General features: G+C 43.3%; 1 protein-coding gene across 1 annotated transcript; it reads left to right on the forward strand.

Annotated features, from left to right (window-relative positions):
• The first annotated feature begins 304 nt into the window (after positions 1 to 304).
• rnd3a (Rho family GTPase 3a) lies at positions 305 to 13730 on the forward strand. Its single transcript, XM_083937821.1, has 5 exons — positions 305 to 582; positions 928 to 1015; positions 10195 to 10304; positions 11524 to 11658; positions 11852 to 13730. Exons 1-5 carry the CDS (start codon positions 433 to 435, stop codon positions 12098 to 12100), a joined length of 732 nt encoding a protein of 243 aa, XP_083793947.1. The 5' UTR covers positions 305 to 432; the 3' UTR covers positions 12101 to 13730.
• Positions 13731 to 18048: the final 4318 nt, after the last annotated feature.

Raw genomic sequence — 18048 nt, forward strand, 5'->3', positions numbered from 1 at the left:
ATATATATATATTGAAAAAATATATATATTAAAAATATTAATTCAGACTAAATATATTTCTTTATGGAAAATCCATACTTTCATTCTGTACCCCACAAAACGCCCCGTGGGTGCGTTATTATTATTATTGTTGTTATTATAATGATTATCTTATTATTAAATATAGCTTTGAATAAAGAGTTTATTTTGTGCAAAGGCCAGAGGGGGCGCCATCACGGAGGGCCGGCCCTGCACGCTGCTGCCATTGGCTCCTGCGACGTTATAAATACAGGCAAATGGCTTTCACCGGCTCAGAGCAGGCGGACACACCGGAGGAGGCACACACACAGGCAGGCAGGGACGGACACGCTTCTGCCGCGCTACATCTCGACGCCCCGCACACTCGCACGCACGGGGACTGGACTGTTTTTTATTCAATCGCGACTGAAATCAATGAAGGAGAGACGCTCGTGTCAGAAGCTGTCTCTGAAATCCGCCATGGATCCCAGTCAGAGTGTGAAGTGTAAGATCGTGGTGGTGGGGGACAGCCAGTGCGGGAAGACTGCCCTGCTTCACGTGTTCGCCAAGGACTGTTTCCCCGAGGTGAGACCCTGCACACCCCGCACCCAGACAACCATGATGCCTATGGATCTGTTTTTAATAATACACGGTGATATAATAACCAAACACGGGCTTTCATTGAGATGGATGGGGCTCCAATAATGAGGGACATGCATTGAGTAGCCTGTTACTATATGATGCATGAACCTATATGTATTAGTATGCTGCAGCTGTGCTTACAATAAATGCATTTATAGCTCTATACTAGTATACTAATTGGGTATTGGCACTGTAATAATGTATTATTTCTCTGTTATTTCTCCTCATTGATGTCATTTTAATCCAAGTTTAGGATACTAACACTTCTTTTCTTCACGTCCCCTGCAGAGTTACGTCCCCACAGTGTTTGAAAACTACACAGCCAGTTTCGAGATCGACACACAGAGGATTGAGCTCAGTTTGTGGGACACCTCAGGTAATTATCTCTTCCGTCACCTCTCCATGTGGGACGTCACCGCAAAATGATTTGTGGTGATATGTGTGTGTGTGTGGACGTGTTCGAACAGGCAGGTCACTTTCACAAACCCTCTGTGACCCCTGTGGGCATGTAAAACTGCTCTTCTGCTGGGTGGATGTGATCTAACAGAGGCAGAATTGACTCCGGGTTTGGCCATATGTTCGTTAATGAACACTGACACTGAGGTATTTCCCTACAAATGTCAGAATCACGACATAAAAAGAGGCCCGGGCTTGCATTTTTGAGTAATGGGATTAATCTGTGAGCCATTTTAATCAATAAGGCTGGGCTTATCCTTTCTCATAGTCTGGAGTTTTTGTTCCTACAAGCGAGGCACGTTTCCCCTCAGATTAGGAAATGACTCACCTTTTACCTACACAGAAATGGTTGACGCACTAATGCATCAAAGTGCTGGATTTGATCTATGAATTCTTCCCAGCTGAGAAAAGAAACCGGAAAGGAAAGATAATGATAGACTGAGAGGAGCGTACATTCATACATCTGGAGAACACACTTCCAAATTCCTCCCAATGTGTTTTTTTGGGAAAGTTTTGTTGTGCAACACGTGGACTGGCTGCCCAGCTTTTATCACTTATTGGTCGGACTTTGTGTTCAGGGTCCAAAACAGCTGCTGCGTCCCCCTTGTGTGTGCTAAAATGTGTGTGCGTGTGTGTAAACAAACCCACTTTCCCATCCATCAATGCCTGAGCAGTGAATAGCACAGCGGTCAGGCGTGAGTGAGGCGTATGTTGCGTGTGTGAGCATGTGGTGTGTGTGTGTGTGTGTGTGTGTGTGTGTGCTTGTGTGTGATGGGCGGGGACAAGCCTACAGCCAGCTGTTGCGAGTCTTTGGCTTGGAATTCCTGAGCGATGTTTGAGTAACTTTCTCGAACTTAAAAGATCAGCCTGAAACGAAGCAGAGCTGCAGAATCTATTTACGATTTGCAAATTTAACAGCTGGACCTCTTATGAGCGGCAAAATCAGCATAAAGTTAGATTTTTTTTGCTGTGTTTATACTTCGGAGTAGCTCAGCAGAGTCCCCCCTCATTTCCAGGCTTGGTAAGACTCCAGGCAAGCAAAACAAGGAGGTCAAATTTCAAATTCTTTCACCCCTACAGTATGTGTATGCTGTGGGAGTGGAAAGGCAAAGAAATGAAAGTCGGCCAGAGTGAGAATTTTGTTTTATTGCACTGTTTTGGCCCACCGCCTGGAGCCATTTTTCTTCTCCTCTCTGCTTCATAAAACAGCAAGGGAGGGGGACGCCATTCCTATTAGATCAGTTGGTCTGAGATGGAGCCAGACCCCAGCACCCCCTTCACTGCTCACCCCCACCCAGCATGCACACACACACCAGTGACTGATTGATACAGCCTTCGGCTTGACTGGTCCCTTTGTAGAGACGCCCATTGGCTTAGGGCAACCGGATCGATCCCTTATCTCCTGAGGTGTGCTGGGAGGACTGTGTGTGTGTGTGTGTGTGACCCCAGCATGCACTGGGACAAAGACTAGGACGCAGAGGTGAAGACAAACACTCTGGACTGCCAGCCCCCTCCTTCACGGACACACACCTACTGTGGTGGTCTTTGTTCTACTGTGATGAGTGGCCTAATGAGATGGTTGGCGTGTGTGTTTGTGTTTTAAAAGGGAGCGTGATTGGAGTAATTCTGGTCATTAAGGTAAATGCCTGCCAGTTGTATTGCCTTCCATTTGTCCCCCACCCGGCTTGTCTGCGCTAGCTCTGCTTCCCGGGCCTCGGGGTGGGGCCCGGCGGGGCCGAGGCGCAGCCCTTTGATGCTTCGCACGTCTTTCACCAGCAGAGGAAGCGGTTTATGCTGTCTGCCTGCATGTCTAAATGAGCTGCAAAGGTGTTTGTGTGAGAGGTAAATAGGAGGACAGGAAGACGGGGAAGGTAAACAGAACCACCCCCCCGGTGGCTCAGAGCCTGTGTGCCTGAGGCCTCTTCTCATTTTCCTGAGCTCAAATGTGCAAAAATACATCTAAAAACTCAAAAGTTAGAAATCTCAGGCAGTGCTGCAACTAACTAATCTATTTTCATTGTTGAAATGTCAAAACATAGCAACAACAAATAAAAAGCACGTCACAGCCCAAGGTGATGTCTTTAAATTGCTTGTCAAACAGCCTGAAACCCAAAGATATTTGATAAACAGTCGTAAACAGTAAAAGGGAGAAAAGCAGCAAATCCGCATATTTGAGAAGCTGGAAACAGCAAATGTTTGGAATGTTTATAATATGATGATATTAGGTCCACACTGTGTGAATTTGAGCTTGTAGCACACATGTAGCACACAACAGGAGATTGTCTATTTAGTTTAGGCGAGGAGTGTTTAGCAGGCCGGTCATGACGCGGATTCGTAATTTTTTCATAAACAACTTCTTTTGCTGTTCCTTGGAAATCTAAAGGTTTTGGCATCGGCCCTCCCCGACACTAGTTCACTAACCCTGTCTTTTCTCCAGTTAGAAGTTTCGTTGCTATCTTTGTGTAAATCACCATTCTTCTTCACCCTCTGGTGTTTGTTTTCTTCCCGTTACGTGAGCCGCATGATAGAAACATCATCGACACTCCCACTCACTTGCTGTGAATTCTCACACATGGGCTCAATCGCATATTACATGAACTTTGTTCTTGGAAGCTGGCAGGGTGCAAACCAAAGACGTTCACGCACAGCTCCTCCGGTTCATGTCTAGATAATTTAAAGTTTGCAGTGCATGTTAGAAAGAGGCTTGACATAGCTGGCTAATGGCTAACATGTTAGCAAACCCGGCAAAACATTTGCATTCATTTAGGGTCAGTCTCATGCCACATCATCAATGTCAGTTTTTCACTAGCTCCTTAGAGAATGATCTAGCTCTTAAACTGCTCAGTGTTCCACTATGTTCACATGCTACTCTTCACTGTGTTTTGTCTACTGTGTCTGTCTGCTGTTGGGTGGGTTTACGATAGCTTTTCAGCTGGAATCAGCTGCTTGTTGTGTCTGGAAACGATGCTGTTAGAGTGAACCAAAAGTTTGGGGGGAACCAAAATTGCTTTCATTTCCTGTCAATCAACTAATCGCCTCAGCGCTAATCCCAGGCTCACAGAAGATTGGTTCAATCAGATTTAACACTTTTGCCCTGCTGGTGAAATAGTCATAATGTGCTTATGAGTGGACTGCACAAAACAGCGTGAGGTGTTTGTTCCAACTTTTTTAGGCAATTTTCCCAAAGCTAGGACAATTAAAAGCTTCAGTCGAATCCAGAAATCACAGGAGCTCTCAGGCATTTTCACAGCAAGGACTCCCAAAGAGACCCACACGTTAGACCCCAATGGATCTCATTGAATACTGTTTATCCCGGGGAACCTTAAGGGAAAGGTCTTGTTGTTTTTTTTGTTTAGTGCTGATTTGAACAGCTTCCGACTCTGCATATTTAAAGATGACCCACTTTGAAATAAAGGGGGGAAGTAAGATAAAAGGAGTTTTTTAAAGAATATACATAATGATACCTAAGATGATAGAGCAGCCTGGATTATAATTTCCTTCTGTAGGCTTTCCAGCATGTTCTGTTAACCCTGTAACGCTGGACAGCTGAACTATGGGATTTTTCATGCACCCAATGAGCCCCTCTGCTGCTCACACACACTGTGCCCCCTCCATTCTTGTGTCGGCGGCCATTGTTGCGTTGGATCACATTTCTGTGCTCAGCGAATTGGAGCCGCATGTCTGGCATTCCTCAGACTAAAGGTTTCTACTTCCTCCTCTACAAAGACCTCCATTGTACCCCGCAAGCCCAGATCCTTAGCGGAGTGAAAGAGAAGTGGCATGGCTCACTAAAGCCCTACCTCGTTTCCAAGGGGAAATTGAATCACACTGGTATTTGCAGACTGGTGAGAGAGCCTAGAGCCAACGGATGGGATACAGTGTATGAAGTAAAGGACAGTGTAATCCTGGGAGAGTTGAATAGACTTCCTGTCTACTAATGTCACGGAAAGACTCTCTGTGTGATGTAACACCTGAGATCGAAGTATGTGTCCGGTCTTGACTCTGAACACCTTGCACTCTTGGCTCTCTGTGGCCTACTCTTCTTGTCTGACTGAACATGTTAAACCTACTTTGGATTAGTCGTAATGCGGAGTCGTACTTGAGTCACACCTTGGCGTTAATGTGGCCTCAAGTGTCATTTAACAGCACCTCCAGAGCGAATTTACGCAGCTTTTATGGTGTTCTGGATGCATTTACATATGGATGTTAAGATCTGAGAGATTAATGTTTGTTCTGAAGCTACATTTCACAAAATCAACTGGATCGTAGTTGAGGGAGTTATGGGGAAACATTGGTTTACACTAAGGCTGGATGTTTCTTTTTTACATTGATATTTCCTATCATAACTTTTGCTTTTTTTTTTTTCATTTTTACACCATTATGAAACATACTGTCACTCATGACATATACCCTAACGTATTGCATTGTAAAATGTTGTATTGTAACATAGAGTAGCATATCGTATTGAATATAAAATATAATGATATTGAATCCCAAACATATAACAAACATATTATATGGCAACATATCGCATCGCATCGCACCACATGGCATCGCACCACATGGCATCGCACTACATGGCATCGCAACATATCGCATCGCAACATATCGCATCGCAACATATCGCATTGCAACGCATCGCAAGACATCGCATCGCAAGGCATCGCATCGCAAGACATCGCATCGCAAGACATCGCATCGCAAGACATCGCAACATATCGTATCGCAACATATCGTATCGCAACACACCGTATCGCAACACACCGTATCGCAACACACCGTATCGCAACACACCGTATCGCAACACACCGTATCGCAACACATTGTATCGCAACATATTGTATCGCAACATATTGTATCGCGACATATCGTTAAATATCTTGGCTTACAGTAACATGGTATAGTAACATTATATCGTAACATCTCTTATAGTAACGTAGTGCATCGTGCAATGGTATAGCATATTTTATTATATCAGTCTATCGTACTTATCGTTATCTTGCAGTAACATTGCACAGTAAAATTATATCGCAACATTTTGCAACTTATCGCATTGTATAATGTAACATTGTAGCATTTCTTATCATAACAGTGTCGTATCTGTACATTTCGTATTCTAACAAATTGTTAAATATATTATTTTACAGTTACACAGTGTATACTAACATAACATATTATGGTAACATATTGCAAAGATAGCAGTGTACCGTCATATATTGTATAGTAACGTAACAGATCATCATACTCTACTCATATGATATAAGCTATTAGATACCCATTAGTGTGTGCAGCAGCAGATACCTTGGTAACTACAGCAACAGCTGTTATTGGTTTCTTCAGTTTAAATTGCTCTTTGTCTTCTTTGACTGGATTGAGTGTGTCTGGCTGTTGAGAGGATACATATTTTACCTCAATGTTGTTGGATAACTGGCCGTGCCTTTCTCTATCTGTTGTTACCACAGGTGTCCCTGAAGGCTTAACGCCTCTCCGCACATATTCATGCACACATGCTCTCACAGCCCCTCAGCTCAGTTCTGCTCAGATATGTTAGCTATGCAGTAAATCAGCAGGCCTGCAGACCTGTTGCCATACCTCCAGACAGTCGGTCGCAGCTGGCTTACCTCAGGACTGTGTGCGAATGTGTGAGATAAAGTACATTTCCATGTCTGTGAGCCATTTGTGTGAAGGTTTACTACAGAAAATAGGATGTCTTTCAACATCATGGAATATTTAAGAACTGCAATCTAGACGGGCAACATCAACACAGACATTTTTTTTGTCTTTCGGTGGAAGTCAGGGAACATCTGGGAATTTGAATATTGAGTCACATTACATGAATGCACCAGAGTGTATTTTCTAACTCGTTTCATGTGTATTGATATCATTAAGTGGCGCTTTTGATCCCAGATGTTGTGGTAATCAGGCTGAAAATGCACATTAACAAACCAGGAAGGAAGAACATTAACATTTTGGAAGACTTTATGCTGACTCATGGAAAGTCATTTGTTTTTGTTTTTTTTATCAGGACCACAGTGGAGGTTTGAGTCGTCTCACAGTATACTGTATCCTCTCATGTCATTCTGCATTAATTTGCTGTGAGCAAGTCACAAGGGATGATTTGTTTAAGGGGAAGGCAGGAGGGCTGGAGAGTGTGTCTGTGTGTTTAAAAAAAGGATGGACGGGGAGGACGGGGTGTGTGTCTTCCTTCCAGATTTAGCGATCCTGTGGGAGAACAATGACAGGAGCTAATTAGATGACGGTCACCAGGGTGTGTGTGCATGCATGCGCGTGTGTGTGTGCTAGCTCTGGGACTTCCTCTTATCTTTCCGGTTGGCAGGAAAATGACCTCAAAGCAGAGTATAGTCTCAGATGCAGGCCTAACGCTGTTACGATTCCGCTATAAACCGCAGGCAAGAATCAAGACGTCTCCTGTAAAACCAACAGACCTGCTCGTGCACACACTTCAGCACACCGCATGCAAATTCTGATCCTCTGTGAAAGTTTCCTGTTTGAAATGGTTTGCAGAGATGCACTCCAGAGGATTTGCAGCTCTAAATACTTTAATCTCCAGGTAAATTCACGAGAATATGTGCAGAGAGACACATTGAAATCGAGACCACACACACTGCACCCAGCAACTCAGATATGTGCGTTTCTCCCCTCGTGGGGTTGGTCAAAACAATCAATTCATTGTAAAATGTCAACCGCCTCTACAGCTTTTTCGGTCGCAGGGACTTATTTTTCCAGTGATTGGTTCCAGGCAGTGGAGGCTGAAAAAAGAAAAAGCTTCAAACAATGCGGTCGTGATTGATTGTGAGACAGCCATGAAAAATGGGGAATAAATTCTTGCGGGGGATCCCACATTCCTCCCTGCCTTTTTACTTCCTGTGCTGTGTCGATGATAGCAGCTCAGAGTCTGGACTCTTTTTTTTTTTTTTTTTTTACGTGGTGTCACCTATCAGGCGGCTTTCCAAATGATCCTCAGGGAGTGAGTGGGAAAGCAGGGGAAGAAATAAGCTGTTTCCCATCTGAAACACATTATGTTCAGATCAAGACATCCAAATAATTTATACTGTTTAGATCCTGGCATCCATACTTCACTGACTCTGAGTTTTTGAAATAGTAAAAGGCATTAAGACGCAGAAATGAGCTGCATCCTGGACGGCCCGCGTGTATCCACAGTTGGGAAAGTGAGACCTTGGAAGTCAGGGTTTGAGTCAATAGAGACAAAGACCTCCTTAAAACATAAATTGTACAATCATTACAACTTCCTGCACCTAATTTCCCCCCATAGAATCAAGGGCAGAATCAACGCTGTAAGCAGGCTTCTCATTTTTACATTTTAACATCTGTTAGCGTGACTTAGCCAAACTACAGAATCAAACTGCTGCCTGTTGGCTTGTAAATGTACGTCGCAAATTGGTGTCTTAGCCAAACTCTGTAGCGCTTTGATATTTAGAAGTTCAGAAGGATTGTATCTTTTTGCTGTCCAAAAGGAAGACCGAGCGATTGGCCTGTTAGTGTAGCGACCGTAGTTTTCTGTGCTCTGCAGCTAATCGACTACTGGCCAACAGCTAATGCTAGCAGACAGTAAATAATAGTTTGAGTGTCTGGGATACTTTTAAGCACATCCGCCGATATCTTCATCACCTAAATCGAAACCTGAGCAGCAACTTCTTTTTGTCAGTCAGTGAAATTTAATGTAAGCTAGCGTTAGCCAGCATTAGCCAACTTAAGCTAACATTATTTATAGCTGAGCAGCCAAAGTGGAGAGAGTTAGCTGCTAATCATTAATATATCATCTAATATCTTAAGCTTTAATTGTCAGACGTGACTTCACTAATTATATTTAGAAATATAATAAATATTGTTTGAGTGTTGAAAATATAATCTTAAGCACAGTAGCTATTATAACGACATGTGAGCTAAAGTTAACTGGATCCGTGTGGTTGACCTTTTGCCACATATTGATTAAAATATAGCTTGTGGGGAAACCCTGGTTAAACAAAGAGCTTGTGTCTAGTAATAACTTCTATATAATTGAAATACTGCTTTGTTGCACTCAGTGGGTGTACAGTTTCCACAGTATTGTTGATTGTCCCTGGATGGAGCAGTGACCTCAGCGGCCCCTCCCAGACAACCCTGGCACAAACACTGGGAATGAAGGATTGTGGACAACGATATGGTTCAGATTTCTGTACGCAGCAACGCTACATTTATTGTGCACACATCAGCTAGTGTCATGCTTTGTTGTGCGAGGCCCGGGCCTGAAAGGAAGCGCGGATTGTATAAACGGTGTTGTCTCCCATCCAGACTGTTTAGATTAGGAACTCTGGATCCCTGGGTTTTTTCTGCGTGTATGTGTGTGTGTGTGTGTGTGTGTGTGTGTGCACACATGTGACAGTGCATTCCTGGCTTTTCTCCACAGCAGTGTTTAGAAAGGACCTCCCAGGGGAACCTTCAATTACCAAAAACAAAATTCTCCAGATTCTTGGCAGCCGGTTGTGTGTGGTCAGCTCTTGCTTGTCATATGATCTTGACTCACCTTGACATGACGCCACCCCCTCGTCCCCTCCCTTTCCTCTCCGGAGATGTTTCTATCTGCCGGAGTGATGGGCGTCTCCCTCGCACATGGTTTCAATTTTGAGCATGGGAGTCATTTCCTCGCTTCTCTCTCTTCTCTGTTTCTCCGCAGAGAATTTCTGCAACAAGTGATCTCGTCGTAGTCAGCACATTTTTTGGACTGATGCTGCGTTATTATTTGTTTTGTCTCGCCGGGTTGCTATGGATTATGGCTGAGCTGCAATCATGCCATATGAGAATAACCGTCAGAAATGTGTTAGAGTTTCAAAGCGATCGTTTGGCCGTGTTCATGCATTCATAAAAATTGTGGTTTTCAGTGCCCCTCACATCATAAAAGGTATTTCCTGTTCAGCAAAGCATTTTAGACCTCCCTGGAAAAGAAGTTGCTTATGCCTTCAGTCAAATTGTCCAACTCTCTGGTGTATGTACGTTTGAGTGTGCACGTCTTTTGACAAACTATTCAACCTGCATTATGTGGTCCTACCATTTCAGCTTCCTGTTTCCCTCTGTTTTCAGGATCCCCGTACTACGACAATGTGAGGCCTCTCTCCTACCCCGACTCTGACGCCGTCCTCATCTGTTTTGACATCAGCCGCCCTGAGACACTCGACAGCGTGCTGAAAAAGGTTTGTTTCTCTTTACTGAAGCATCGATTCGAGGAGCAATCATCGAGCCTTTGATAAGATCAGTAGTCTTTTAACCTATAAACTCTACACATTCCTCCACTGTAGAGTCTTTGATTTAGTTTGAGCTTCTCACAAAGGCCAAGTCTGCAATCAAGAGATTTTTCTGTAGCCTCGGTCACGTCAGATCTTGTGATGTGAGGGTGTAAATCAAGCTGCAGCGTGACTGGAGGGTCGCTGAGTTAAACCCCTGCAGTGGCTGGTAGACAGAAGTAACGCTCCACTTTAAACTGAGGTGCAGCCACCAGTTACTCACATGCAGCTGCCTATGGTTAATGTCTGATGACTGTGGTCACACTCAAACCCTTATGTGTGGTCGTCAGTCATCTGACTGGTAGAAGGCATTGACGGTACTCAGAAAAATGCTGCTAAAAGTGTAAAACCATTGTTTTTCGGCACTAAAAAACACCGGCTAGCGCTCCTCTTTTGTAGGAAACTTCCTGTTTTTATGGTGTGTTTTTTTTAAGCTGTCCATAAAAGTGACAATCTGACCAAGTTGACTGTTTCCTTAACGGTGTGTCAGTCACAAGTCATGTTTTACTAAATGAGTTCAAATTAGAATTAGCGTTGGTTTCATTGGCTTTTAGTCAAGTGATTGTGCAGACAGAAAGTGACGGACACGCGGTACAAAACAGCTTCCTCTTTGAATATTGATGAACTTGATCCTTCGGCCAGCCAGCCAGCCAGCCAGCCAGCCAGCCAGCCCTGAGGCACTTTAGCCTCCGATTAAAGCCCCTGGAGAAATACCATCGATCACAGAGCATTTATTGTTGTCAGGGAGGAAACATGGGGATTATTTGTAGTTCCTTTCCAGGCTTGAAAGCGTGAGGGGCTCCAGGAAGTGGCAGCTTTAACCTTTGTACTTAAAGGATGGGTGACGGAGGGGGGTGGGACCCATGGGATGTTGCCAGGTCATTCTGGCCAACATACATATTTAAACACTTCATTGCAGTTAAATAAACATTTTCAAAACATTTGGCTTCATATGTGGTCCACTTTGAAAGCTAAATATTGATCTTTTGCTCATATGATTTCTATTTTCTAGCAGGAGTTTTAGATAATTACCCTTTTTTTTCCCCCACTCCTGTTGAATTAATTAAAAGGGAACATTGTATTCTTTTTGAATGTTTCATGATGCACGTTTTTGTCCTTTTCTCCACAGTGGAAAGGGGAGATCCAGGAGTTTTGTCCCAACACTAAGATGCTGTTGGTTGGATGCAAGTCAGACCTGCGCACCGACCTGAGCACGCTGGTGGAGCTCTCCAACCACAGACAGACACCAGTCTCTTATGATCAGGTATGCAGATTAAAAGGGTTGTAAATGAATGTAACATGCAATTAGTACGGTGGTTTTGTGACTAGAATCATCCACGACTCATTGTACTCTACTTGAACCATAACTGAACCCTTAAGAGGGATAATCCTGCCGTCATTTTCAACGCAAGACCTCTCTTCCGGTGGTGACCGTATTTGACCTCTTCCTCCTCCAGGGTTCCAACATGGCCAAGCAGATCTCGGCGCCCTACATCGAGTGCTCGGCCCAGCAGTCGGAGAACAGCGTCAGAGACATTTTCCACGTGGCCACGCTGGCTTGCATCAACAAAAACAGCAAAAACGTCAAGCGCAGTAAGGCCACCCGCGGCAACAAGAGGATTTCACACATGCCAAGTAGGCCCGACCTGGCCGCTGTGGCCTCGGACCTCCGGAAGGACAAAGCCAAAAGTTGCTCGGTCATGTGACTGGTCAGACCGAGGGGGATTAGACTGAGAATGAGGACGGAGCACGGTGCAAGCAGGAAGCTACGGGGCGACGCTCTTTCCTGCATGCTTAAGACCCCTTATTTGTCTGGAACGGGGTTTTATGAGCTTCAATTCATGTACATGTTACTGGAATACTCTGCACCAGTGAACACTCAATGCGTAGTAGCGTCCCAATCCATGTGGTCCCCCCCCGCCCCACCAGACGAGGAAGCTATCTGTCAGCGTGCTACCTGCTCGGGGAAGTGACCGGCTTCCTGTGGGAGAACGGAACGGATGCAGTCGAGGCTTTCCACACCAACAGGAAATGAGCAGGAGGAGTGATGTCATTAGAAGACACTCATTTGTAAAGGGAGGGTTTAAGAACGTGATCTTTTTGAATGAGCCAAAGCTGGCGATGGGGGGGTTTGCTGCCTGGGAAAAAAAAAATAAGAGGAACTGCTGTTTGTGCTGGGTTTTTTTTTTTGTGCTCTGAGGGCTCATACACCAACTCGTCACCGTAGTTTGGAACTGATTCACTCTCACCCCTGCTCCTGTAACTGTTAGTCTGTGTCTAGAGGACATTAGAAGAGGGATTTCTTAGTCCTGCACGCAGGAAACCTGACGCTGTTCGTCCCGTCTCTGGTATGTTGTCGGTATAATGTGAAGTCATTGCTGTGTAACTGCATCATCGTTTTATTTTAGCTACTTCCTGGTGAGTTTCAACCCTGGAGTTTATTTCACTTTAACAGCTCTAGAAAAAACTAGCAAGTAAAGACAGTGACACAAATCACTTGCAGAACAAGTTTTATAACTCATAATGGACCCTCCACGGGCCGAATCAGTTGACCAACAAGTGATAATGTGACTTATTATGTAAAACGAGAACATCCCAACAGGCTGACGGCCACTTTGAGCTACGAGTCATTTTCCCACTGCACTTTAGGGAGGGAGTGGAAATGTACGCATCAATTAAATCTCGTTAATTAGGCTCTGAAAACATCGCAGCTCTCTGCCTGGCATGTCCCTGAAGGGGTTCAGATGCTGCCGTTTGGTAAAGGCCCGGTCACGCTAGCAACTATTGGATATTTTTCATTACCTTTTAACATTTTAAACTGACTTAATAACTAATTGAGAAAGAAATCAGCAGATTAATCAACGAGAGGGCGAGTGGACGCTCATGGAGCTAATGTGTCTAGCTAACCAGTTACCCACCAATTAGCCCTCACCTTCTAAAATATACATATTTTTGTTTTGTTCCACTCTCTGGTGTGATTTATTTTTTTTAATCTTTTCGACATGGTTTGAGATTTCAGTGTTCATTTGAAATCATGTAAACAACAAACGGGTGTTAATTTGAAAACGAGACTCTTCAGAAACAGTGTTGTTTACGGTGTAAATTTGTGTCGTTGGCATCTAACAGTGCAATTTAGGAGCTGTTTGAATATCAAAGGTATTGATGCACTTTTATTGTAACGTCCCAGTTATCTTGCTCAGACGCCAGTGCTGTCGCATTTGGCAGCCAGGCGGCCCGACTCTGATCTCGTTTTTCCAATCTTTTGTCTCTTCCCTGTGTACGTTATCATGTTTTCTTGAATGTTGATGTCACCCTCAAATGTCTTTGCCAATGTTGTTGCCGCAATATTTATTGAATTATATATTTTCCCTTTAGAATAAATGCAAATGGAATTGAAGAGAAGTGTGTTTTCTGTTCATTGAGCGAAAGATGAAGAAGAAGAAGAATTCCTTTATTAGTCCCGCAACAGGGAAATTCGATTTTTTTCACCCCATTATTGTTATTCATGTTACACACACACACAGGCCCGAAATACACACACATGCACAAACAGGACCTATATACATGCACATAATGGAGAGATGTTAGAGCGAGGGGGCTGCCAGTGACCAGCCCCCCGAGCAGTTGGGGGTTCGGTGCCTTGCTTGACAGCACCTCGGCAATGCCCAGGAGATCAACTGGCGTCTCTCCAGCCACCAGTCCACGCTCCATTCATGGTCCACACAGGGACTTGAACCGGCGACCCAGCCAAGTCACCTATGGACTGAGCTAGAAAACAGGGTTGATGCCACAGCGTTGCGGTCTTTCGGTCCACAAGTTATCACTTTACTCGAGCACGTTATTCACTCATAGGAAGCACACCCGTCCTCCATTTGAAGCAAACTCATTGTGTTGATGCGCGCACAGATCAGATTTTTCTGACCATTGCGTCATTGGGTTCTCTACCAGATTTCATTCTTCCCTCTGAGCTGAGGCAACGGCAATCGATTTCTACACAAGTTCAGGCTGCTATCTAGTAAACTCTTTCTCTTACATCTTAAAATTGAATTCATATGGAGAGCAATAGCTGGAATTAGTGTTTCGTTCACATTTACATCAGTCGGTGTACGCACGCGGGTTGTTTCAATTGTAAACCAACAGGATTTTCTGTAAACAGGAAGCAGAAATGGGTCGAAGCAGGTAGAAACATGCTCTCAACGGCACCTGTGGTGTAAACAAACTAATCCCAGGGACATCTGGACGTTTATGTCAAGGGCTTTGCAGTCAAAGCATTATTATACACAGGTGTCGGCTTCTTGAGAGTAGAATTGGAGAAAAGAGAGGATAATATAGATTTAAAACTATATAACTATATAAAACTAACTACTATCTATACAGCAGTTAAAGAGACTAAAAAGCAAAAACATACAAAAATGGGGGAAAAACTTCCTCATTTTAAACAGGAAATGTTTTACAAATCTACAGTCTAACACGAATTTCATCATCACTTGTCTACTTTGCTTTAAATGCACAGAAGCATTACATCTATACCAATTCTGATATGTGGCATTGAGTAAGTTTTTGTTTTCCTTCATCCTTAGGTTTGACCAGTTGGAACAAAGCACACACCTGTGCTGTGTTGTCTTGATTACACAGGTGCAGCCCATATAAGGCCTGTTGGGTTTCTGACCTGGAACACGCAGACAAAGACACGCAGCCGAAATGTTTGCGCTCGCTAACAAAAGCTTTTCACATGTGCAGTATGCAGGTTTATTCGCACCCTCATTCAGACTGTCTACGATGTTTATGAGCCAGTTAAACGGGGATGAGATGTCATCTTGTGGCCCGTGTGGGGAACATTTGGATGGGAAATGCGCACGAGTCATGTCAACAATACTGTAAATCCTCTGCTGGGCTCTGTTCTTTGTGTTTATATCACCGAAATAGTGTGATTTCATTGTTGATGAGGGGACAAAGGGCTGTTTTTTTCCAGTGTATAGTGATTTAATGGAGCGGTTGTCAGAGCAATAAGTCCTTCAGCCCCAACCTGCAAAAGTACAGTTTATTCACAATTGGTTAGATCCAGATTTTTCAGCTTGAAACCCCACACATGCAGTCATTTTCAGACACAAATACACTGATTGAAAATGCTGATGTAATTCAGAAATAACATTCATACTCTGTGGGTGTATTTCTTTAATTTCTACACAATAGCAGAGTTAAAGAAAAATAATTAGCAATTAGCAAAAGAAATATATTCAACCCAAAGTTCGATTGTTATGCTGGGGATCTTGACAATGTAATCTCTAAATTATATTAAGCTTAATTGTCTTTTTGAAACATTTTGGTGGTTTTATTTCATAGTAAATAAATATTCCACTTTGCAAATGTGCTATTCTTTTTTTTAGTTGTTTATTTGATTTTTCTTTCTCAACCGCTTCATATAAAAGAAATTCCACACCGATCAACAGTTTACAGGTTTACTTGTATCGTCTTATACATTTAACAGATCCGACAAGTTAGTTTGAAGGAAATAAATTGAAGCAAAGTAAAATAAAAGACACCTCCTGACACTGTAGCCCTGGCAATAAGTTAAAGTGTGTATGTTTTGTTTGTATTGGACGCTGGCATTTCAGTTTATGGGTTAAACTCGTTAGATATAAGACATGTCATCCATTGGCAGCACGTAATAAAATCACTTTCCACAAAAAGTAGCCATTGTAAAATGTTGCTAATGGATATTCGATTTCCACGACGACAGCAACCACACCGTAGTCGTCCGACCGACAGTGCGCTTACATGCACATCAGTAACCCGAAAATGGCCTTACCCCAGTTAAGGGAATGAGCGGATTATTGTTCCCCTCGTACACATGAGCCGGGGTTTAATGTGAAAATGACCTCCCTTACAGTAGGTGGCGCTCTACTAACTTACAGCTGGACTGGATATGGCTTTTTTTCCAGTTCACCTTTGTCGACTTTTGGACAAAATTATGACAAAAACTGGTCTTCTTTGTAGTAATGTTACTTGCCGTTGTGAAGTCCTCCCTCGGTTTAAAGGTAACGCTCTATTATTGTTGTTTTTTCATGTTGTTTTCGGTGCTGTTGCTTCCTGGTTTACTCTGGGTCAAAAGGCACTGCCGCAGAGTGGGGAGCATGCGCAGACAAGAAACCTGATAATAATCCGAAAACTCTGTTTACATGCAAGGATAATCGGGATACTAAAGGAGTTCTCTAGGTCTGATAATCGGAGTATGAAAACTCTGATTTTATCCAGGGTATGGTGTTTACGTGGTGTTTGAGAAACCGGGTATGCCATTAACCCGATTATAATCTGGTTTTTAACTCAAAAAGTGAGGAGTGGTATTCAAGGTAACTTAATCCAACATTAACGAATCAAATAATTATTTAACTGTATTCAAATAACCAGATTAGCTGGATGAGAATGAACCAGATCATTTTCATTTTAATCATTTAATCATTTAAAAAAACTATAAACATGATAGATGCCAAACCAAATGGGCTGAAATAGCTGCGTATTTACACAGCAGAGTTAACATTCCCCTCTTCATCTCTGCAGCTTGACAACAGTCTTTTCTTTCAGAAAAACAAGTTGGACTCGAGTCCTTGACTGTCTTGACATCTCAGTGAAAAGCAGGTTTTGTAGCAGCTGAGTGGAACAAAAAGCTCTCTGTGAGTCAGACTACATCTTCTCGTCTGCTTGAAAAGCCACAGTAGGCCGATCACTGGAAGCAGACAATGCCGTACAGGCCCTGGTACGATTCCCTGGGGCTGGCAAGAATGCGAACTGCTTTTCCTCACACAGCGGGCCTATATATCACGTCATGACTTCATCACATATACATGGTCGGAGACATATTAGGTAGTCGGGGGGGGGGAAGGAAAACAAGGCTGTCAGGTGAAAAATAAATGTCCGAGATGAAAGACGCACAACTGTGCTCCTTATGGCTGCATGGAGGAAACTTTTTTTTCAAGTAACATGCATTTATATCAGATTTAAGTCTCATTAGTAAAGCCTCAAGACTCGTTTCTTATATTTCTAAGTGGACTGACGTGCTGCAGCTACAATATCACATCGAGAGTGATGTAACGGCCCAAATAAAAACCTGTTGTACGGTTTACAAGTTTATTCTGTACACCAGCCAAATAAAAGGAATTGTTTGACATTTTGGGAAATGTGTTTATTCTTGTTGAGGCCTAACAGCGACTGCTAGCAAGCGGTTAACATAGCTTAACACAAAGACTGGAAACGGAGAAAACAACAAGCCTGCTTTTTTAAAGGCTCACACACTTAAAATGCTTCTTAATGATTAAAAAAACCAAGAGACAATGTTATTTAGGAAGCTTTAGAGCTAGCTTTCCGTATTATGCTACGTTGGGAGTGAGACTGTGTTGGCTATGCTAAGCTTCATATTTTGTGCACAGGCATGAGAGTGGTGTCGATCTTCAATCTTTTAGCAAAACAACAGCTGTAATCAGGTTTTGGTGTCAGCCATTCACTTTTAAACAGAAAGTGCTTCTTTCTAGAGGGTTTGTTTCTACTTTCACCAGACACACAAGGGAGTAGTCTGCTGTGCAACATGTAGATCAAATAACACTTTCCCCACCCAGAGTATAGCCTCATAAACCAGAATGTCTGACATGTTGAGCATCTG

Source organism: Echiichthys vipera (assembly GCF_963691815.1).
Source record: "Echiichthys vipera genome assembly, chromosome: 23".
Lineage (NCBI taxonomy): Eukaryota > Metazoa > Chordata > Actinopteri > Perciformes > Trachinidae > Echiichthys > Echiichthys vipera.

Excerpts from the sequence above, each read along its gene's own strand:
- rnd3a (XM_083937821.1), top strand. The coding sequence starts at position 433 with ATGAAGGAGAGACGCTCGTGTCAGAAGCTGTCTCTGAAATCCGCCATG. Across the intron at positions 583-927 it reads CCAAGGACTGTTTCCCCGAG|AGTTACGTCCCCACAGTGTT; the intron begins GTGAGACCCTGC and ends CGTCCCCTGCAG. Across the intron at positions 10,305-11,523 it reads TCGACAGCGTGCTGAAAAAG|TGGAAAGGGGAGATCCAGGA; the intron begins GTTTGTTTCTCT and ends TTTTCTCCACAG.